Below are 24,879 nucleotides of genomic sequence, written 5' to 3' on the forward strand. Positions count from 1 at the left end.
CTTTTACTCTATGTCTAAAATCCACATATGAGTGAGAACATATCATGTTTGTCTGTTTGTGATTGGGTTACCTTGCTCAGAATGGTTTCTTCTAGTTCCATCAATTTTCCTGCAAATTTCAAGCTTCCATTGTTTTTTCTGCTGAGTAGTACTCCATTGTGTAAATGACCACATTTTCTCTATCCATTCTTCAGTTGAGGGGCATCTATGTTGTTTCCAGGTTCTAGCTATTACAAATAATGCTGTGATGAACATCATTGAACAGATGTCCTTGTTGTATGAATGTGCTTCTTTGGAGTATATGCCTAAGAGTGGAATTGTTGGATCTTGTGGTAGACTGATTCCCATTTTCTTGAGGAGTCACCATACTTATTTCCAAAGTCTTTAGCCTTGTTTTGATTCTTGTTTTTCCCTGAACCTTCTAGATGAGGTAACTACAATTCATAAAAACAACTGAAATGTAGAAGGAAAACTAGACAGAGGCCAGAGAAACCCATGCTTACCACAATAGTTACAGTGTTAATTGGCCTTCTTTGGAAGATCTTCGCCAGCTGAGGGTTTGGCTCAGAATATGCAAGGTTCTGAGTTCAAGAAGGCCTCATGGCTTCTCTCAATGACAATTAGAAAACAGGTTTTCTCTCACACAACCACACCAAATATTCTTTCTACTCTGTCTCCACCCTAACAAACAAATCACTTTTAAATGTTTTTAGAGTGTCACTGTATAGGGCAAATCCATGTACTTCTCATTTGTTATCTCATGCTCATCTTGGGCTTCAAAGATTAATTTAAAGCAGAGAGATGACGCCTGTTGCAGAAATCACAGATGATAGAGGTACCTGAGATAAGCATAAATGTCTTCACGATGCACCTTCCTGCATAGCAGAAGCTCATGACTGAATGATGTGAGAATAAAGGACCTTTAGGGTGCTGGGCAGTGAGTGTGAAGGACTGTAGGGAGAGTTGAGGGGCAAAGAAGCCAGGATTTGGACCTCGCTGCAACCCTCTCCTATCACTAATAGAAACAACCCTGACACACCCCATAGCACCCACAATTGCCCTTTTTTTGTCTCTGGACTGTCAACCAGCCCAATCAAATTACTTGGACTTCACTTAGGAATGATTTTGCCAACTGGCTTACACTTTATTTTTGTGGTCAATATAAACAAATTACTTTGACTGACTCACTATGTTTCAAAGGTCTATTCTCCTCTCTTCCCATTTTTCAGTTTTGCTAGACTAACATTCTTTATGTAACAACATAGGGAAATCCATTAAAGACAGCAGAGTAAAATACTTTTCTATTCCCCAGACTTACATTCCACTTTTTCCTTCCTTAGGTGGCCCAAGGGGCTAAGTAACCAAGCCAGGTATATTTAAAATTCATTATTTCTGGGCTATTTCTAGCCAGTTTGTTTACTTATTTTCTTTTTTAGTTCAGTCTTAATACACAGACAAATGTGTACCAACTGTCTATGTTTTATATTTGGGTGAATACCTGGAAGTGGCATGTGGCAGAAAGCAAGGATGGAGAGAAAGGAGTGTAAAGTAGCCACTAGCTTTCAAGTCCACTCACTGGTCTCCTTTTACTCCAACTAGAAAAGGTTGGGATTTTGTATCTCACTGTTACTTTTCGATTATCTTTTCTGATTATTAATACCTTCATTTCACTCTCAGTCCACCCTCTTACATAAGATGTCACAATTGCTTTTTTCTCTAATGTCTTTTGCACTATGGCTTTCCACTTTTTTTGTTTGATTCCCTTCAATGTGTTAAAACTATAGGATTACAATAATCTTCGCATAAGCTATGAACTTTACGAAGAACAAGAATCACATGGATTCCCTGTGCCACATGCTTTTCAATTTTTATTTGTGTGTGTGTGTGTGTGTGTGTGTGTGTGTGTGTGTGTGTGTGTGTGTGTGTGTGTGTGTGTGTGTGTGTGTGTGTGTGTGTGTGTGATTCTCTCTGTGTGATTCTCTCTGTGTGATTCTCTCTGTGTGATTGTGTGCAGTTGTCCAGAGAAGCCAAAACATAGAATCAGATTTCCTGGAGTCCGAGTTACAGGTGATTATGAGCACCCTGATTGGCGCAGAAAAACCAGTTTGGGCTTTCTAGACGAATAGGAAGTACACTAAATCTCTGAACCATCTCTCCAGCCCCCAAACAAAAGAATCGATGCTCACATACTGATACTTTGATTATGGAGTTACTGTTCTGTTTCTGATAATTCAAAGGTTCAACTTTATACTTTCAACTTTCTGAATAATTCCATATCCTGTGAGTATAAACTTATCTAGCAAATTTTGGAGACACAACCTACTAACTTTTCTTTCTTTTTCACAAATTGGACTTTTTATTTGTCACTACTGGAAATCTGAATTTTAAGTAGTTTTTTGGTTCATATCAATCAGCTTGTTCAACTTTAGCACCTGACTCATCATTGGTAGAGCTCCATGAGAATGAGTTTTCTCAATTCAAACTTGGGTTTTTCAGCATTTTTATTTTTCTAAGGAAGACATTGTGATGAGGGTAACTGGACATGTAGATATAATCTATGTCTTTCCCACTGCTGTCTGCAATCAATAGATTAGCCATTTCCTTCAAGTCAATTGCCTGCCCTATTCAGGTCATGATTTTCATCTTCCAGTTCTGGGGGGCCTGCTAGTGCTGTACACAGGACATCTTGCATATCTGCTTGTTGGACTTTTTAGTGAAACCAACATAGAACAGAAGGGTCAAAGAACCGTCAGTTGTATTGATATCACCACGAGCTTCAATCACAGTCTGTCTGCTACTTTTTTTTTCATGGAACACATTTTGTCCTGGGTATGATCCATGCCATGGAAGTTAATCATATTTTTTCCCTGAACATCCTCAGTAATTAGCTTGAATTTTCTAAATGCAATTTTGTCACTCTTCAAGCTCCCTACAACCGTAGAGGCCATCAGATGCAATTTTGGTCCCCTGAGTCCTTGTGACTGGTGTTTTTCGAATGTTTCTAAAATTGAAGATAGCTAGAGTTTTTACATCATACCAGTCTTTCTTAGAAAATGGATCAACCACTTTCTTCCTGGCTTCCTTCATGATGCCTTTAATCAGGCCTTGTTCTCGCTGATGGCTGTCTTGGTGCCTCTCAGAGAGCCAAAGAGAAGAAAGTAAGCACAGTTTTCGTGACAACTTCCATGAGTACGGTGGGACTAACTTTTATTTCTTGGTAGAAATGGAACCTTGCTAAAAACAAAGCAGGGGTTGGATTGGGATGATTCCCATATACGGTCTCAGACTGGGATCAACTGTTCATCTTACCAAAGTTAAAAAGCTGGGGGCATCTCACACAGCTGCAGGTACTATCATCATTATAATTGCTGGTGGTATTATTTATTAACTTCATTGTTGAGTGAAAAGAAACTTGTTTGTCTAATTTTGAAAATTGGTTTTACCTCTAAGAAAAAAGCACAATGCTTGGCTACGTCATATCGCTCCATGGTGGCGAGCACTTTCTACTGTCCTCAATGTGGTGGCCACATGTTTTCTGTTTCTTTTTCTCCCAGACAGCTAAGTCTTAAGCAAGAGAGTTTGGAGGAAATGAAAGGGGGACAAAGTGGACTTTTCTTTCTCTTTTATGGCATTTAGAGTATGTGTCAATGGACTACATACATCCCTGAAGTTGTGGGTATATGTTGGTATGTGTGTGTTTAACAAAGAAATAAACAAAGCACATTGTGACTGTTCTGAGTAGTTATTTCTGTTTTCATGACACGATTTTTAAGTCTTTTGAAGCAAACTGGGGGAAAATGATGAGCCTCATCCAGTATGAATATTTGGTGGTCACATGTACAAATCACCTCTATCTTATACCACCCTGCAAAGCATTAGTGTGTTTGTGAGTTTCTGTAAAACAAATAAATGTGTAATGGAATTTCACTGATGGAAAATACCTCGAAAGTGAAATTATTCTTCTGTAGACTCCATCTTATAAATATACAAAAAGTACCCAATATTTTAAAGTCAAACTCAAGGAATTAGTTTTTCAATGTAATGGCCATAATGTAACAAATGATTTGCAGCAAATTATTTGAAAATAGAATAAATGGATATTCAAGAAAATCACAGATTTTGAAACTTGGAAAATACTTTGAAGAGGATTTGGCTTAATTTCTGACAAAGAACTGATAACCAGACAAAATAAAACACATAGACAGAGAAGCATTTTCCCCTCCCCCTCCTTTTCCCATCCTCCCCCACTTCCAGTCCCCCTGTCCCCTCTTCCCCTCCCTTCCTTTTTCTCTTTCCTCCTTCTCCAAGTATCAAAACTGGAAACAAAGGCAAGTTATCTGAGATCCAGGACAAACTTTCTACCCTCCCATTGAGAGCCACTTTGTTCTTGTACTCTAACTTGACCTCCACAGCAAATGTTTTCCCTCAGAAACCTGTGGTTAAGTAATAACTGTGCCCAGCCTTTCACCTCAGAAGATAAGCTGTCCATGGGCAGATGCAGAGCCTTTTTCAAATGAAACATAATTTCACTCAGTCTCTTCCCATTTCTTCTTATAATTCTATCTGTCATCCAAATTATAGACACCTATTTTGGTTTTGCTTTTTTTTTTTTTTAACTCTATCTCCCTTACCAGGTCTAGAGAAATCAAGTAGTTAATTTTATGCTGCTTAGCCAGACAGTAAAATGACAACTTGCATTATCTTAGAGATGGCTTTGTTCAGAAAAGCATTCACTGTTGAGTTGCCATGAGGGAATTTGTACCTAAAGTTTATGTTCATCGTATAGGCAATAGATTTACCACATGTGGGCAAAATTCTGTGTCCTATCCCTTGGTGACCAAGGTATATGGTCGTTTACAGACTCCATCTAACTTGACTCAAAAACCAGACCCATGTGATTTAACTAGCGGAAAGAAACAGGCCCACCCCCCTCTATGTCAGTCAGGATTCTCCTGTGACAGATGAAAGAAACTATGACTATGTTAATCCACAAAAGAATGTACCAGAGAACCTGAAGGGAATGTTGAAGAGCCAGAGGATGTCACTTTTCTAGCAGTGGGAGGAGGAATATTTTTGGCCATGTGACCAACTTGACATTAAGATTCTAGGAAGATGGTTTAACTAGGACAAACTCAGATCTCATGACCAGTTCTTGAAGAAGTCTCATGAATGCCTTGTCAGTCCAAACTCACTACAGGGGTAAGGGGTAAGGGTGGGGTGGAGGTGGGGTGTGAGAGATCTGGGGCAGAGTTTCCCAAGGAACAGAAATAAAGGGGACATGGATATGAAGCAGTCAAACTAGAAGATGGCCACCAAACCACCTCGTGATCAGTTATGGAAAGACAGAGATGAAGAGGTGAGATTAAAGTGTGTCTAGACAACAGCTCAATGATGGGACCAATAAAAATGGATATTAAACTGTGGTTTTTGCCTTGTAGTTTAAATAGGGCCACTTAGTGGCAATTTCTCTTTGAATTTGGTTCAGAGCTTCCCAGACCCTGAGTGGGATGTGAATAGCTGGTCTATTAAGCATCTCTCTCCAGTTGCCCACTACCCTCCTACTCATTCTCCTGGCCACACCTACTGCCTTCTTTGCACTCAACTCTGACCTCAAAGGCTCTTTCTCTTGTAATGCCTTTGCTTAGATTGGAAGAGGAATTAAAAGCTGCTGAATACTTTACTGGGTTTCAATATTTAATATTGGTAATTTGAGTTGGACGAGTGAAGTCAAACCTTATTAGACACATGAGAGAAAGAGTAAGAAATCAAATAAAAAGGTCACTTGAAGACGACTTTGAGCACTCTTTTGACCTTCCTCTAGTTCTCCCATACAGTACAAATGAGGCCGGTTATGAGACAGAAAGGCACACACACACACACACACACACACACATACACACACACACACACACACACACACAGAGAGAGAGAGAGAGAGAGAGAGAGGGGGGGGTTATTCACTGCTTCAACGTAGCAAACTTTGTTCCCTGTAAATTTTCACTTTGGTTATTAAAATACTCACTGTAGGAAACAGATTTGTAACCCATTTCTCATATTACCTACAGCCAGAAAAACAAAATTTGATATCCTGGGGTTTATTTGCTGAGGGCGCTTCCCATAAAAGCGGGGTGAGTGTGCATTGGGAAATTCGTCTGGTTAACTTCTCTATGGATAAGCGTTAGTCACAACCTCCCCCATCTCAACAGGCACACTTTGGCCCCATCGCTCTCCCCACCTCTTGACTTCCCGCCTCTCCGGGGCTGGTGACCTAATAGCATTTTTCTTCATGCATATTTTGGCTTGAGCCCATGGCCTGGCTGCCTTCGCCTGTCTGAGTCTTTTGAAATTCCTGCATGTTCGGCCCAGATTAAGTCGAGTGTGTCTCAGGATGTGTGTTCCGTTTTGTTCTTTCCCCTTAACTCTCCCTGTGCAACGTGTCTGGGGAGGAGGGGAGTGGGGCGGAGAGGGGAGGAGGGGCAGAGTGGAGGAGCTGTCCGCCTCGCACGTTTCCAATCGCATTACGTGAACAAATAGCGGAGGGGCAGCGGGGCCAGAACGGCTTGTGTAACTGCAAACTTGTCAGAAAGTTTAAAATCTCCCCCCTTCTTTTACTCCAGACACTGTGCGCTCTCTGGGACCGTCGTGCGCCGCTCCCCGTCGCCTTTCAGGACTGGGAAAGCGGAGAGAAGGACCGTGCCACGTCCGACGGCCGCCTGGGCTGGGGGCAGGGTCTGCTGTCCGTCCTTGGCACAACGCACTGCGACCCATCCCCGCGCCTCACCCTCCTCCCGGCCCTGCCTCAAGAGGTCTCCTTCCTTCGCGGGATCAGAGTTCTGTCTGCATTTTCTCCTAGCCAGGTCCTCCCCGAGAAGGGACTATCCAGAAGAGCCATGCGTTTCGCCTGGACCATGCTTCTGTTGGGGCCGCTGCAGCTCTGTCCCCTTCTACGCTGCGCCCCACAGGCCCCGCGCGAGCCACCCGCCGCCCCGGGCGCCTGGCGCCAGACAATCCAATGGGAGAACAATGGGCAGGTGTTCAGTCTGCTGAGCCTGGGGGCACAGTATCAGCCCCAGAGACGCCGCGACCCCAGCGCCACTGCCCCAGGACCCGACGGCAATGCCGCCCCGCAGCCGCGCACGCCCATTCTGCTGCTGCGTGACAACCGCACGGCCACTGCCCGCGCGCGGACACCAAGCCCGTCTGGGGTCGCCCCCGGCCGTCCCCGGCCCGCTGCCCGCCACTGGTTCCAAGCTGGCTTCTCGCCGTCGGGGGCTCGCGATGGAGCTTCACGGCGCGCGGGGAACCGGACTGAGTCGCCTCAGCCCCCGCAACTCAGTAACCTGAGGCCTCCCAGTCACGTAGACCGCATGGTGGGCGACGACCCCTACAATCCCTACAAATACTCCGACGACAATCCCTATTATAACTACTATGACACATATGAGAGGCCCCGGCCTGGGAGCAGGTACCGACCCGGATACGGCACCGGTTACTTCCAGTATGGTAAGCACCACGCAGTTCCACCGGATGCACCTGGGCTCCCTTACTGCAGGTCGATGATGTCTAGACGTGGCGGTCTGAGAGCAGCGGGCTCGATCCCCGCAGACCCGACCCCCCTGCTTCCCCATCGCCTGCCCTGCCAGCTCTGGAATCCGATGGAAACCGCTCCCCTGGCTCCGGGGCTTCCTCTTCCCGTTCCCTGCTAGCGTTGGAGGTCCCTGCTCTTCCACACACTCAGCCCCACCCTGCGGACTTGATGGGCAAAGGGTGACAAAGAGAGGCCCTGGAGTCAGAGGTCACCTCCTTGTCTTATTTTTAGGTCTTCCGGACCTGGTGCCGGACCCCTACTACATCCAGGCATCTACATATGTGCAGAAGATGTCTATGTACAACTTGAGATGCGCTGCGGAAGAGAACTGCCTGGCCAGGTATGGATTTCCACAGCCCGGCTCCCCATTTTGATCCCGGGATCACCCTGACGCCTAGTTCTGACTGCTATGTTAGTGCAGACAAGGGCTAGGAAGTGGGGCAAGGGCTGGGAAAGTGGGACGTGACCTCCTGGGCATGCTGACTTGGACAGAAAGTTAAATTGGAATGTTTTTATGGGTGCCGCCTCATTAAGAGGCTCGTATCGGGGGAGGGGGCAAAAATTCGTATTCTGGAGACTGGGTCTCAGGTTCTTTCCCAAGGCTCCTATTAGAAATTGGCGCCAACTATTTCCAACAGCTTTCTATAAAAGAGGAACTCAACAATCAACAACCCCGGAAAAATAGAAAGGAAGCGCTCGTTATTATTCTCCAATGGTCTAGGGGTGTCTTCGCCATGGTGGCGCCCCCCATTGGTAAAGACCGCATTCCACATTTCTTTCAGACCATGATTAACTGGGTTGTTTTGGTATAAGACCATGAGCAAGAATTATATTTTCCGTCAGTCCCAAAATAAAACAGCTATTCTGGACTTGGAATTCTCCGATTTTGCGGCTGGCAACCAGCAGAGGGAGCATAGGATGCTTGCATAGTTCTAGTGGTACTTTAAGTAAAATGGGTCACCAACAGTATTCCAAGCCAGACAGACAAAAATATAGTACCATCCCAGAAGTGTTTATATAAACATTTTTTCCACGTTGACTTTTGTACAACCGTGTGGCTACAGGAAGAAATTCAAGCTCATTTTCATTCCCGAGTCTTGCATGATCCACACCACTGAACCCACGGAAGATATTAAAGAAGGGTTCCCTGTCTTATAATGAAGCATAAAGCTGTTTATCTATCTATCTATCTATCTATCTATCTATCTATCTATCTATCTATCTACCTATCTATCTAAAGCTAGCTGCCTTACTTTGGAGTGTTTCTCCACTTTGTATCTTAGGTCTATCAACTTATTAATAGATATCTATGGATTTTTTGGCACATGATCATTACTATAGCAATTTCATAGTTTTTAGATGTAGTATCTTGTCAATAATTTTTTTCAGTGGAAATCCTAATTTCTGGCTCTGTAGGTTTTTTACTGTTGTTCTTCATCCACTCATTCACCACATAGTCACTATGTTTTTATCCTTCCAGGATGGGACAGGAGCTCAAGATTGTCTCTTTGAGCCATGAGGCTAGTTGGGGAAAGGGGGACAGTGTGCCACTACCATGTAATGGTGAGCTGTTTGTTCTAGTTTTGTTTTTTCATCGGTATTCACTGGATCTAATGTTTCTTTTCTAAACTCCCAGTTCAGCATATAGGGCGGATGTCAGAGACTATGATCACAGGGTACTGCTACGATTTCCCCAAAGAGTGAAAAACCAAGGCACATCTGACTTTTTACCAAGCCGTCCTCGATATTCCTGGGAGTGGCACAGCTGTCACCAGTAAGTGGATGGGCCTCTCCGTACTTCTGGGATTCTCTTACATTTTTCAGACGATTATTCACATGCCTTACCTAAAGCTAGAGATTTGGTATTGTTTATACTTAGAACTTCTACTATTCGGTTTGATATCATCAACGGATGTTAAACCTTAAAGACAGCCCCTTCACCACTAAATCCCATTATCTTTGTACCTGGAAAGTTAAGCCAGGCTCTTTAAAACTGTTGAAAGGACACAACAGTGGCTGTCAGTACAATCTACTATTATGTAGAAATAGCTGCTATAGATAAGATCATCTACAAGCTCATCCAAAGCTGGTTAGCCTTAACAAGCATTTAATAAATGCACAGCATCTTTTACCTATAGGATTCAGAGACCATTCTCAATGGAACACACACGAGATAGATTTCAAGAACCCATCCACTTCCACCTTTTGAAAGGCCCATATCAGCTAGAGTGGTTGCCCTACCCTTTCTAAATTTAAAGGTTTTCATTTTTAAATTGCACGTGGTTATACCATCATTTGCCTAGGTAATGTGCCCAACTGTTCAGTGCCAGGAAACCCTGAAGTGTGGTCTCCTACTTACAGAAATTCAAACCCTTCCTCCTTGTAGCCTCTCCCCCTTGTGAGATGAGAAAGAGCTCAGAAGCCTTCTAGTTAATGAATAGAGAAAATTTAATATGCACAATTTGCATATTAAAATAAAAATACCTTATTTTGAAATGAAAGTTTGTGCTGTTTAAATAATAGTAGTAGAAAAACCCAGTTATTTTCCTCTTGCATTTCCAAAGAGATTTTACAACGTTGTCACTCTAGTCTTTAGACTTTCATAGCAAGCCCTCCAGAGTAAAACTCTTGTCTGAAATCATCATCATAACACCAACATCAGCAGTGTGAGCCAAAGAAATAAACATGAGACTCCACAGGTTACAAGCATAGATAATGAAGTTTATCTTAATTTAATGTTCAAAGACAAAACCCTGTATAAAGGAACAGATACTCTGTCTTTACCAAGAAATAAAGTTAAAAGTTTGCAATTTTGATACATTTATGTCTTTCTTGAAAAAAAATCTAGCACGAATATTTCTTCAAGAAGATAAACTTGGTAGAGAGGTCTGATGGCACATGCGTTTAGTCCCAGAGCTTGGGAGAAAGAGGCAGGTAGATTTCTGAATTCAAGGCCAAAATGGTCTACAGAGTAAGTTTCAGGACAGCCAGAGCTACACTGTGAGACCCTGTCCAAAAACAAAAACAAAAACAGGGGTGGGAAGTGGGTTGGGCTGGAGAGATGGTTCAGTATTTATTTATTTATTTATTTATTTATTTATTTATTTATTTATTTGTTGAGACTGGGTTTTTCTGTGTAGCTTTGTAGACCAGATTGGACTGGAGCTCACAGAGATCTGCCTGTCTCTGCCTCCCCACCACTGCCTGGCTGAGATGGCTCAGTGTTAAGAGTACTTGCTGCTCTAACAGAGGACCCAGGTTTGATTCCCAGTACCCACATGGTGGTTCACAACCATCCATATCTCATCTCCAGTTTCAAGGATTGAAAGCCCTCTTCTGACTTCCTCAGGCACCAGGCATGTACATGGTGCACATATAACTTGCAGGCAAAACATTCACACACATAAAATAAATAAATCTAAAAAAAAATCCAAGAAGATAAACTTGCCCTGTTTTAATTTGTGAGCATAACACCATTTAATTTATGAGACAAGGAGGTTGCTTAATGTCCTCATTGTTTTCGATACATGCCACTGACTGGTGTGTCTTTATTGTGTGGAACATTAGACATTACCACAGCATGGATGAATTCAGCCACTACGACCTGCTTGATGCCAGCACACAGAGAAGAGTGGCTGAAGGCCACAAAGCGAGCTTCTGCCTCGAGGACACATCCTGTGACTATGGGTACCACAGGCGCTTTGCATGTACTGCGCACACACAGGTAGGCTGGCACCCAGACATCAGGAACCCACACATTTCCAGAGGAGATGAAAACAAAGTCATCTGCTGTTTTCTTTTCCCCCACCCTTCTTTTTTCAAAGCCTTTGTTTCATTTTGAGTTTATCTTATCAACATGGAAAGTAATTGGGACAAGGCAAATGACTGGGTGGTGCAAATTGCTTTTTAAGTGTTTCCAGCTGTACATCCAGCCCCTGTTGGTGATCACAGAAGGTCAGTGTGGATCCTCGATACATAGCACAATGAGTAGTTTACTTTCTGAATACATATAAATGACTTAAAACATCTGCCTGCATTCTGGGTTCTTTAATTGGTTATAAATAGCTGTTAGCAATGTACAAATGTTTTCTCACCTGAAAAACCATTTTGTTTTCCACCTTCATGATTAATATGGAAAGAGTGCCTAAAGTTTGAACAGGGTCTTCAAGATACTTTAAGCAATATCAGTTTTAATAATGTAAATAAGAGCAGAAAGACACACTTCTTTCTCCACACAAGTATATTTAAACCTACAATGTAATTAAAGTCAGATGTCCTTTGGATGGATTTGTTTTTAATAGTGCTGAGCTAAGCACTATTGCATGTCTAAGAATTGGAAAATGTGTGTCAGTTAAAAGCCATGTCAGTATTTCCATCCAAAACCCTAATTTGTAAAAGGACATTATAATTTTCCTCCAGCCCAGCTCTTGGCAAGTAGTCCATGAATGTACATTATCCAGCACACAAAGAAATCAGCAGTCATCATCTGGGGGAGCAGATTCCAGGGTTGTGGCCGGAAGCTTTTTAGTGACCTACATGTGTGGACCATACTTCTTTCCTCTGGGCTGAGCTCATCCAAGTGGTTAGAAAGGGAGACAGTTATATTTAACATGGGTTAGGGGGGGCAGGACAAGTGCTTTAAGTGAAAGCTGGAACCCACTCACATGTTAAACTTGTATGTTAAACCCATACAGGGATTGCCTTCTCATTCTGTGATCGCCCCAAGAGAACCTGGGGTGTTTATTTTCCCTATTCAGAAAATGCCACACATTGATCATCTTAATCTAAGATGGAATGCTTGGGTGGGGGACTGTGCATATTTCAGCCCTAGGGGTTCCTCTATTCTCTGCCATAATTTCACTCGTTTTATCTTCATTCTTCTCGGTACACGTCTTAACAATTCTCACCAGGTTTTGCATTGTAAGTAATTTCTGTTTTTTTGTTTTTCTTAATAGTCTCTTGAACAGAATTCACTTAAAGAAAAAAAACCATTCACACAGACCTCTGATAGTGACTGTTTTTGGTTTTATTATATTGGTATCTGTTCCTTAAATATTTATGAATATAACTAGGTATAACTTATGCAGATATATATAAAAATAACATGTTCTAAGATCATAAATTTACACACTAAATTTATGCACAATTAAAAATAGTCACATCACACTCATTGACCAAATGTAGAAAACAGCTATGTTTTATTGAAGCCAAATAATGTATTTTGGTAGTCCAGAATGAAGTTATATTTTCAATTAGTTTTACATTTGACTTTGAATATCTGAAATGTCTACTTGCTTAATGCCCTGGGTAACTTCAGGTATTTATTTGCAAGTTCAAATAAATGAAGTCCAAAATTAACATATTCTGTGAGCTGGTGAATCCTAAGATACCAGTGTCAGCAATTTGCACTTATACACACACACACACACACACACACACACACACACACACACACACACACACTGTACTTTTAAGATTGTGTGGCCTAGGCTGGTGTCAACTTCATGGGATTAAGTTGTCCTTCTGCTCAACATTCTGAGCAATTGGGTTTATAGGTGTATGCCAACATGGCAAACTTAAGCATTTCCAAAACACTTTTATTCACTTGACAGTAGTATTACTTCTACCTGTCTTCAATGGTGATCTATTCCAGTTCACAATTTAGAGGGTCATACATGAAATAGTAGTAATGATAGTGGCAGCAGTTAATAGTTGCTTATTGTGTAAGGTGCCAGAGTCAGAGAATGATGTTGTAGAACCAGACCAAAAGTTCTTCCTTTTGTATTTCCTTTCTAATACATAAAATGGGAATGGATCAAGGTGGGCACCCAGGCAAGTATGGTTCTCATCCTGTGACAAGAGCAATTTTCGAGTTAGCTTGTCTATGTTGTCCTATGCTATGGACAGCAAAATTGCTCACTCTTCTCAAATCCAGCTGTAGCCAAACCCATATCTCTAAAGCACATTTACAAGCTTTTGTTATCTTGGTTGACCAAAATGACCTTAAGCACCAAAGCAAACTTGAGTGATGATTTTAAATAACACTTCTGAGTTAGATTGTAACATATACCTTTTAATCAATTTTGGATTATCGGAAAGAAAATACAACAGTTAAAGTTCTCATGAGGTAATAAGAAAATAAGAAGATACCTATCTCCCCCAGTAGGAGAAAATTTCTTCAGCCTCATGAGAGCAAGGAGCATTTGTTCTTGGCATTTATTCCTGTTTATATGAAACCAACTCAGTCATTCCCTAGCTGTTTGCCCTGGAATACATTATTAACCTTAGTGTGTCCCATCTTCCTCATCTAAAAAATGGAGATAGTAATAGACCTGTCTCATGTAATTGTGAGAACTGGCTTTATACAATTGTTTTTGTTTTGTTTTGTTTTTTTCGAGACAGGGTTTCTCTGTAGCTTCGGAGGCTGTACTGGAACTCGCTCTAGGCTGGCCTTGAACTCACAGAGATCCACCTGTCTCTGCCTCTCAGGTGCTGGGATTAAAGGCACGTGCCACCAACACCTGGCTTTATACAATATTTTTAAAATGGTTCTGGCACATAATAATAATAAATGTTAGCTACTCAAGGATGCAAACAGACTCTGTCTTTGAGGAGTTTCAGTAATATGGTTACAAGATAGAGCAGAAATGGATGAATGCTATAAAGGTAAACACTACAAAAGACCATGGACATCAGAACATAAGAAGGTTATTGCAGGGAGGTTCACTGATAGGATATTGGAACTAAGTTACTAAGAGACCTTAATTCCTGATGTGATAATCTTGAGTTGTGGCAGAGGTCTATTTTGTTGCTTAAGACTATTTTCCGCTGGTGACTTCAGAAGTAAGGCATACTACTTCATGCTGCAGTCCCTATTAAGTGCTAGATAGTACTGGGTAACATGTTTTCAATGGAGATGAAACAGAAGTATGCTTTTCATATCAAATTCTTCTAGCTATCAACTTAAGTTTTCATTTACCAACAATATCATGTTTGTTTGTTTGTTTTAGAACAGTTTAGACCTACACTAAATTTTTTACAATTTTGCTGATTTCAGGGATTGAGTCCTGGATGTTATGATACCTATGCAGCAGACATAGATTGCCAGTGGATTGATATTACAGATGTACAACCTGGAAACTACATTCTAAAGGTAGTGGCTTTGAATACATGCAATTAACCCTGAGGATTCAATAAATTGCCTTTTTCTGGTTTCAAATATTAAATAATCATGGTCTTTAAAGTAATTGAACACCTTTTCAGACAATTTTTAAGCAACCCAGAGGATGATGTTTTTAAAAAGAACTCAAGAGAAATTTACACAACTATCTTTGTAATATATCCAGTGTTTAACAACCTGCTTTACTTAAATTTCTTTTCTTGCTTGATTTAGCTGAGCCCCCCCCTTTTTTTTTTAGCAATTTCACTATATCATCTCTATAGAAATAGGAGGGAATAACAGTATACAGTGAATAGGAAATCTTTCACCATGCTATTTTTGTTGTCCAGGTCAGTGTAAACCCCAGCTACCTGGTGCCTGAATCAGACTACAGTAACAATGTTGTACGCTGTGACATTCGCTACACAGGACACCATGCCTATGCCTCAGGCTGCACAATTTCACCGTGAGTATTATTTGGCAAGCCAAGTCATTTCTTTTACAAAGAGCTTTGTACTTGATGCTAGCCAAAAGGCTGGGAAGTGTTTGCAAGTTTTGCCTGGATTTATACAGTACTGTTGTTTGGTCTACTACCATAGCCAGCCACCTGAGTTCTGCCACCACATTAGGGCCCCAAATAACAAACAAAGTTTAATATTAGTTACAATGCTGCTGGCCAGTGACTAGGATTTCTTATATGCTAGCTCAGTCTTAATTATCAACCATAACTAGTGATCTATATATTTTATAATGACTTATCTTATCAAGGTCGCTGGCGGCACGAGTTCTCTCTTGCTGGGATCACATGGCAGCACCTTTACTACATTTCCCCAAATCCTCCTTGACTCCTAGCTCCACCTATCTTACTTCCCTATTAGCCAACAGTGCTTTATTTATCAACCAATAAGACAAACATATACACAGAAGCACTTCCCCCATCAACAGCTTCCTTATAAATGAAGCAAAGCAATAATTAAATATAGGATCCATGTTATTGTTTTTGATAATACTGAAAAATGAGGATGCAGTAATGTTTTACTCATGCAACATCTTATACATTTGTTGACCTGGAAAGATACCGTGTTTATCTGCCAAGTTCTGTAGCAGTTCAGTCCAACAAATTGCTCATTAAGCAGTGTAAGTGAGCTTTTAGGAGCCACAGCCATTGGCTTTCCTCCCTTTCCCCCATGCTCCCTGATGGTGATGTAAAGAAATTCAAAGCATTTTCCAAAGTACACTTTCATGTGCTGGCTGCAAAATTTGTGTGTGTGTGTGTGTGTGTGTGTGTGTGTGTGTGTGTGTGTGTGTGTGTGTGCGCGCGCGAACATGTGTGAGCGAGCCTCTTCCCTCCATAAATCCCTTAATCTTGAAATGAGTTTGTGAATCTTAAAAAGAATCTCAGTTCATAAATATTGATCAGAAGTTCTTTGATGAAGAGGAAAATAGGGCAGGGTTGTCTGGTTGCTATCTATCTTGCCTGACTCCTTTAAAGCTTTACCTGCTTCGTGTTATGCTAATTGTTCCTTCTGAACAGTGAGAAGACCACAGGAGTAACTAAACAAACATCATCTTTGCACTGCTATTGTAGAGATACTGGTAGCTTAAAGGCTGCATGTTACCTCACACAGAACCTTTCTTATTTACATAAAGGAACAGAGTCAGTAATATATTACTAGAAATAAATGAGGCTCATGACAATAAAGAGATACTACTAGAAAATTATACTCTTCTGAATATGTCAACAGCACAGAAAGCTTGCCTAGGTCATTGATCCATCAAGCATGAAGTTAGTCTCAGCACTGAAGGCTCCACAATCTAAAATAATTTATCATAAAAATGAATAGGTATTTGATTCTTTTGTTTTCTATTAACTCATTCTCCATTTTTTACTTACTCTCACTTTGCATTGCATATTCAAGGTCCTAATCTGGTATCAAGGAGCAATATTAAGATAGGTGTAATGATTACCTTGTAGATTTACTATAGCAATTCCCAAAGTCTTCCATACAAATTTCTTTAATGTTTGTATCCTTCCCTATACCAAATGACCAGGATCTAACTGCTGTTCACACTGTATGCCCATGGCCAGGTGGAGACCTGCCACCTACAGCCTCCCACTCAACACTTCATTCATTCAACATTTGTCTCTCAGGAAATAGAGAATTTAGAATAGCATTTGAATTTGGCCTTGAGAGCTTAGAACTACAAAAGCAGAGCTGGGGAAGGGCACATTTGAGGACTCCAAGTCATGGGCAACTTCCTAGCAGAAGTGAATTGTAGGCAGTGTTTACAAAAGCATCTTCCAGCTGTGTTTGTGAGCTGCGAGGAGATGGAAAGAACAGCTGAAGAATAGGATAAGAATTTCCAGCTTCTCTCTGGAGGCCATGAAAAAAATCTGACTTGTTTGAGCAGGGAGTGAAATGAACAGAAAGCCATGTGGACAGTCTGATGGGGAAGTGTATGTGACATCATGTCACTATTGGCATTTTCCCCCTAACTAATGACATGTCACTTGTTAGCTCACTCGCTGTTTCTCATGCCAGTCAAATATTTGAAACCATTCTGGTGGAACGTAAAATCCACCCAATAATTTGGTACATTCCACTTATGAGGCCTCTTTTCCTCAGTCTTGTCAGATGACTCATGCTCTTTTTACTTCTGCCATGCTATGTGACTGGACTTTCTTCTCACAGAAATTGATATTTAGAAATTGGCAGTTTATGACTTGAACGAAAGTGTTTTTCTTTATATGAGGACCAATAATCAGCATTTCAACACAACAATACCTGGTTCATGGTCTTTCCTATGGTTTTCCATTAATGCATCATTCTGCACACAGAAGCACTCAGAGTAGGATAAATGCAAGATGGCACAGAAGCCATGACTGTGCCCTCTGGCAGACACATCACTCTTATTACCAGGAATGAGCTTTACCTGCTTGGGTGCTGGTTCCATAAGTCCTGCTTGACTTTTCCTTCTTTCAATCTTATTGTTTATTTGTCTTGCATTTTAAACACCCAGACTGTGGACATCAGGCATGTATTTCATGTTATTGATATATTACATATTCTTTTCCTCCAATCAGTATTAAATTGTGTTCTAATCATAATTTTACAAGATGATTATTGCTGAGGCAGAGGGAAATTGCTACAACAAGTTTTGAAAAGGCTGACTAAAATGTGTTATTTGTTGTGCTCATTCATGATATTATCCTGCTAATAACTTGTCCCATGTGTTCTCTTAATATAGGTATTAGAAAGAAAGCCCAACTCCCACTGGATAAAGCAGTGCCTGGTGTTTGGAAATATGAAAAATATAGATTAGCTTCAGTAGCAAGGACTTACATATTTTAAAAGGCAAACAACAAAGGAAGTTTTGTTTAGATTTTTTCACAGCAAATTGTAACTGGATTTTAAGTGTTTAAATCAGCATTATTTGGGAAATTTTAAATACTTATTCATGTTGTTTTGTGAATTAGCGGTGCTTCAGTTTTGTAAGTGTCTACTTGGCTCTTTCAAAGAACCCCAAATTTCTTATCTTCTTTTGGAATTATAGTGCGAAAGAGGAAATGGTATTTTAATGAATCAGCCATAATTTGAACTGATTATTTTCTAAAGCGTAGAAACCAGTAAAACAACAAGGATGGGCTTATGTCTGCCCCAATATAGATTGATTTGAAAATGATATTCCTACTGTGTAAACAAGAATGGATACATTTGGTGCTGAGGAAGGGTCAAATACATAACTATTGCTGTCACAAGATATTACTCTATATCAGAGAGATGGCAATATACATATTTAGATAATTACATCCCATATAAAATTATGTTTACATTTTTAAATTGCTAGATAATTTTCTTTCTGTTAAGTGCTTCATTTCACTCTGACTTGAGTCAACTTCTGTTTGGAATGAATTAGATCATTCCAAATTCCTCTCTGATATTTGTTGATATTCTCCTCTACACTTAATTTTTCTGTGGGCCGAAGTGTCTAATGTGGCAATATTCACATTGTGGGGATTAACACCATAGGGAAAGCATTTCGATGACATGTATGATCAAGGTAGAGTGGATATGCCCTGCAGCATAGTCTACTGTTAGCCAGAAATAAGTCACTGCTGACATAGATTTTACAATGAATCTCTAACACTACAGCCATCTTTAAAACACTGCAAAAAAAAAATACTGGAAAACCTTTTTTTCCAATTTTTTTAAAACTCCACTACACTTCTAAAATGTTCAGCTATTAAGGGGAATGTTAAAAAATGAAATTATCCATAATATATGACTACTGTATGCAACGCAGGACCATCATCCTAGATTCTTCAAGAATTGGGTGTACATGTTTCTGTGTTATTTACAAAAGACAGTCCAAATTAGCGCAGCACATAGCATTGTATAATTGAGAGGTTGACGAACAAGAGGGAAGCAGGCAATTTCTGCAAAAACAAGGACTGTGCGCCACAAGACCGCTGTGACCTTACTTCAAACTGTGAAACTGTGCAACAGTGGAATTTGGAAAGTCTTAAAAATTCAGAAGGTGCAGAAAGAAATCAAGTTAGACTTTTATGTTCTTGGTGCTTAAACTGAAGTTTTCCTTCATTAACCAGCATTAAAATCTCAAGTAAGGTGTTTAATGTGCCAGTATGTGTCAGGTAGACCTTTCCCAGCGAGCTGGGATCCTGTCTTATGTGTCACAGAGTTGTAAGGGTAACAATTACTAATCATCATGCTGTACTCACCGCTGCAGGGGCAGGCGAGAGGGGCCAGAGATGAGCAGTTGCCAGGGGTGGATAGTGCGGTACACAATTCATATCTGCCTGAGCACGCACTTACCCATAAGCATATAAAGACAGAACTTTGAGCTGGTATCTGATCCATGGGATTGCTTCTTTGATGTACCTCCTTGCCTTAGATTGCTTTTCAGTTTTAAAATTGTAGAACTATCCTTTCTAATTATAATCATTCTGATAGAAATATTTTAATATGCATGCTTTAAAAACAACACAAAAACTACTGTCAGTATTAATACTGAACCAGACTGGTATGCATAGATTTAACATCTCATCTTACTAAGATTCTTAACCCTATAAAAATAGTAGGCTAATAGTATGACTTTTAGATATTTAGGATAATAGTTTCAGTGAGACCTTTATTTCTTTAGTTATCATCATGTGGATAAACCAAGAATTTACCCACTAGACATTGGAAAACAAAAAGACTGTCCCTAACCTTTCTAAGTACAAAAATTAAGCTCAGCATTCATTTTCAAATGTTCAAAAATATGTCTATACAATTTAAAATTTAAGCATTACTACTTGTCATGGCCATACTTTATTTTTTCAAAACATAAGTCAAAGGTTATTAATAATATACATGTATGTATTCTGAATAATTAAAATATGTTTCAAATCCATAAAATGTCTGTCTTTTAAATGTAACTTGGGCTTTTTGGTTGATTCCTTTTCAATTGAGAAGATGTTTATTCATAAACATTTCTTTCCTTTCCACAATTTTAAAACACAACAAAATGACCTCTAAGTTCTGACTCCACACTTCATATAGTTAACTCTTGGGCATCTGTTCTCCAAATGACAATCAAACTCATTGGTCATTAGTTGGTTAAGAATAATGATAAAAACCACAAGCTAGTCTACTAAACTCTAAATTTTAAAAAATAAGAGAATTACAGAACACCAAAGACTAACAAGAAACTTGATTTTGCACTTATAAAGGCTGCGAAAAAAATTGAAAACAACATAGGTAGGTCTACTCATTGCCATCTAAATAGAATCATGATATTGAGATCACAGATTCTATCTCCAGTGGGGCCACGGCATATTCCCTAGGCATTCATTATAACAGCAGTGTGTCGTTCTTTAAAATTAGTGTGTTAGGCCCAAGTGTGAACATCTTTCTTTATGTTCAGAACCTAGAGGAAATGTAGTTCACTAAAAGGTTTCCCCTACCGATCTTTAATTCCTCAGATTGTAAGAAGATACTAAATTCTTAGTCAGGAAATACTTTAGAAATCATTTTACTCATGGCATATTAAGTAGTAGAACTACCCCCTGTATGTATGCTTCCTATTCAAAATCACATACACAATGTAAAAAGTCACAACCATTTAAATTTCATTTCTAGATTCCTGAAGTTCTAGGTCATTTTGAATACAGATTTTGTTTAGTTTTCAAGCTGAAATGGTGCTGAGTTATCTTAACGTGAATGTAAAATGCATGAAGTCTTAGCTCACAGGATACAGACATTTATATAACTGCTTGCTGCACACTAGGTCACATGTCATTTGGTATTAGAATGTCTATAATGAAGTTTTAGTTTCTCCCATTTTTCTGGAATTTTCATTTGTAAAAACATTTGTAACTTGTTTGAGGAGCTTTTAAATGCCTAGACACAGGCTTTCTCTTGCATTCTCACACCCTTTTTTATTATTATATATGCTGTAACTGCATGATTACATAAAAATGCCTGAGAAAATGATTTCAAGTGTCTAAAGTGGTCATTTGCCATTACTTTAAATGATCTGAATTTCATTTTTGGTTAAAACATTAAAGCCATGTATATGATCTATATTCTTGTTTAAGTGCCTTTTTATTTTTTTGAAATTATAATATCATTACATCATTTCCCTTTCCACCCTCCAACACCTTACCTTGATCTTTCAATTTCATGGCCTCTTTTTTTTTTTAATATTGTTATGGATACACACACACACACACACACACACACACACACACACACACACACACACCACACAGAGAGAGAGAGAGAGAGAGAGAGAGAGAGAGAGAGAGAGAGAGAGAGAGAGAGATTCCTAAATATACAAATACAACCTTCTCACTCCATATAATGTTACCTGTATGTCTATAATCTCAGAACTGACCACTTCGTATTGGACAACCAGTTGGGGGGCTTTTCCCAGTGGGAGATCATTTCCCCTACTCTCAGTATTCCCCAGGGGTACATAGTTCTTTCTCTAGGGTTTTGGACTCTGCAAGCTTTCACCTTTCCATGTTAGCATGTCCATTGGTCTCATCATTGTTCAGATCTTGCTTAGGTAACCATGTTGATGAAATTTCATGGGTGTAGCATCTCTGACATTTCTAGGAAACACAATCTTACAGAAAACTCTCTGTTCCTCTGACTCTTACCATCTTACAACCCCGTCTTCCACAATGATAGGCTTAGATGCAGGAGCTGGTTGTAGTTGTATCAATTGTGACTGAATAGCACAGGATCTCTTATTCTCTGCATTTTGGTCAGTTGTAGTTTTCTGCAATGGTCTCCATCTAATACAAAGAGAAGTTTCTTGAATGAGGGGTAAAAACTACACTTAGCTGTGGGTATAAGGATAAATATTCAGAATGTAGTTAGGATGGTTTGGTAAAATGACAGTTGGAGTTCACCAACATCCATGACTTTATTACTCTCAAACCATTAGCTGGGTACAGTATTAGGAATGGTTTTCTTCTTGTTGAGTGGGACTTCAGTCAGGGATTTGACGGTTACTTAAGATATGCACTGCACTGTTGCACCCTAGGGTTACTGTGCCATGCTTGTTGTTGAGGTTTATAATCACTGTATCTGGGTAACACTTACCTCCCTTGGAAGCTTACTTAGTGCCTTCTGGTTCCATAAAAGCTACTTTGCAATTAGGGACCTTCAGGCTAATTCTGAGTCTCCAGTGATTTGAGGAAGCCATAGAAGGAAAGTTTGTAGCTACTAAAGGTTGGCTTATGAGGTTTAAGAGTAGACAATGTCTCCATATCTCTAAGCACAAGCCCAAGCTGAAAATAACTGTATATAAGCTGCAGTAACTTGAGTAAACTACACAGCTAATTTACTTAAGTGGCTACAGTAGCAATAGATTTTCCATATAGACAGAAAAAGAACATACAAAAACATGCCATCTAGGATATTAAAAGGCAGAGGTAGGGGAAACTAAATGACTGGCTAAGAAACTTCAAAGAACAGATGATGCTCTATGGGGGTAATGCAGCGCTGACTTGAGATTGAAACATTAGTCCATGTTCGTTTACCATTCTTTAAACCCTAGAGGATTATACTTCATAAATGGACCCACAAACTCTAGGTGACAACACATCTTTTTAAAAAATGACTTACCTAGTATTGTCAACACCTTGTAGAGTTATTCCTGGGAAATAAAAATTCACACAAAAATGTAACTCCCCACTGGCAACACATCTGGTCCCTGAAGAGCTCTGATGATAATAGACAACGAGATACATTGAAATTGTTTTGGTGCTTGTGAGCACATCACCCATTCTGCAGTTTATAGATGGAATTTTAGCTTTTAAGACCCATTATTTAAGAAACATTTCTAAACCTGTTGATGTTATAGATATTGAGTCATTTGATGGCCCTGTATAAAGTAAAAATCTTGTGAAGAAGTTACACCATCCTGGTTGCCATTAAGGTCATTGTGAGGATGATGTCAGAGTAACCACAACCTAAGGACACAGGAGGTCAACATGACCTCAGTGGGGCTTTGGAAGAACTTTATTGCAATCTTCATGGGTGATTCCCAGGAGCTCAAGGCTTTGGTGAAAAGGACAACTACAGATGTGGAAATAGTGAGAACCAGACTTATAAGAGGAGCCTGTAGATACAACTACATGGCAGCAACTTTATTATGAAACATTAACAGATGAGGAGGATGCATGATCAAGGATGGTAGGCTCTTTCTTGGGGTAATAGTTACTGCTAGTGAAGATGCTGTGGATATTGTTTGGAATAGCTACAGAGAATAAATTCAATTGATAAAGTACAGCAGATATAATCCAATTTTGTGAATGGCTAGAGAGTAGGTAAGATGCTGTGAAATAGCACTGCCTGTTACAGAGAAATCACTCATTAACCTGAGTAAGCAACATGGGAAATGTCACTGTTGTCTTATTTTAAGACATTTCTACAATCAGTTTCATCTTTAGCAATCGCCACCATAGATCAGTTAGCAACTATCAACATGGACCTTCCACTAGGAAAAGTATTTCCAGACAATTAAAGGTTAAAATAATTTTTAGAATCTATTTTTGCAATAAAATACTTTAAATTTATGTGTACTTTAGACATAATGCATATTTTATAGACTAAAGCTTATATAAAATAGCTTTTACATGCATTCAGAAACCAAGACACTTGACTTTATTGTGGTACTTGCTCTATTGTAGTGGTCTGGAACAAAGTACATGTACCCTCAGGCATGCCACTAACACATAATACAGTGTGAATGCTATGTAAATCGTAGTTATAATGCACTAGTTAAGGAATCACAACAAGAAAACGAAGTTGTCCAAATTCAGTACAGTCTCACTTATTTTCCAAATATTTTCCATCTGAATTTGGTTGAGTGGGGGAATGCAAAGCATGCAAGTATGGAAATTCCAGTTTCACAAGATACCAAACTAGAAAGAATTTTTTAACAAACCAAACCTGGCAAATGTTCTCTCTCCAGTGGATGTTTTAGTATAAATTACTTTATGGGAAATTCTGCAAAGCTCTGCAGTAAAGAAACCACTTCATCCCTACCACCATTTCTCAAATTGAATTTTTTTATGTTTTGTATTTTATAACACTTGACTCACCAAACTGTTTTTGATTAGAAGATGGTTGGAAGCATTAATGTTGAATAATCATAATTGCACATATAAAATCATTTGTGAACAAATGTATGGTGGCACCAACATCTGAGCTGTGGGTATGGATTTCTGAAGCTTATCAATTTGCAATTTTTTTGCATCCTAAAATTGTATAGATAAGTAGGACCCCTTCAATGAGAAGGACTACACTGTTTAAACTAGCTTTCTTCTTAAGAAATATCAATTATATCTATTTATCAGAGGATACCCCTTATTAATTATTTTCTCTTCAAATCTTAGCTGTGTATAGCACATATAGGGAACTAATCATTTTCTTCATGGTTCTTTCATTTTGTACCTTCACTATTTTACATTGTACCCAATTGTGCAGTTTTCAGTGAATTTCAAGTAAATGTTAATAGTCATTACAGGAGTCAGGGAAAAGAAAGGTTAGAGTGAATGACTGGGAAGGAAGGGTGTGTGTAGTATATCCATGGTTTCACTTTCTGTGGCTTC

General features: G+C 39.6%; 1 protein-coding gene and 1 pseudogene across 1 annotated transcript; one reads left to right on the forward strand and one right to left on the reverse strand.

Moving 5' to 3' along the window:
* Positions 1-2,340: 2,340 nt before the first annotated feature.
* LOC100764221 lies at positions 2,341-3,488 on the reverse strand (annotated as a pseudogene).
* A 3,402-nt stretch (positions 3,489-6,890) lies between these two features.
* Positions 6,891-15,217, forward strand: LOC100764517 (protein-lysine 6-oxidase). Its single transcript, XM_027400888.2, has 6 exons — positions 6,891-7,503; positions 7,820-7,928; positions 9,225-9,362; positions 11,156-11,312; positions 14,646-14,741; positions 15,098-15,217. Exons 1-6 carry the CDS (start codon positions 6,891-6,893, stop codon positions 15,215-15,217), a joined length of 1,233 nt encoding a protein of 410 aa, XP_027256689.1.
* Positions 15,218-24,879: the final 9,662 nt, after the last annotated feature.

This window comes from Cricetulus griseus, chromosome 2 (assembly GCF_003668045.3).
Source record: "Cricetulus griseus strain 17A/GY chromosome 2, alternate assembly CriGri-PICRH-1.0, whole genome shotgun sequence".
Lineage (NCBI taxonomy): Eukaryota > Metazoa > Chordata > Mammalia > Rodentia > Cricetidae > Cricetulus > Cricetulus griseus.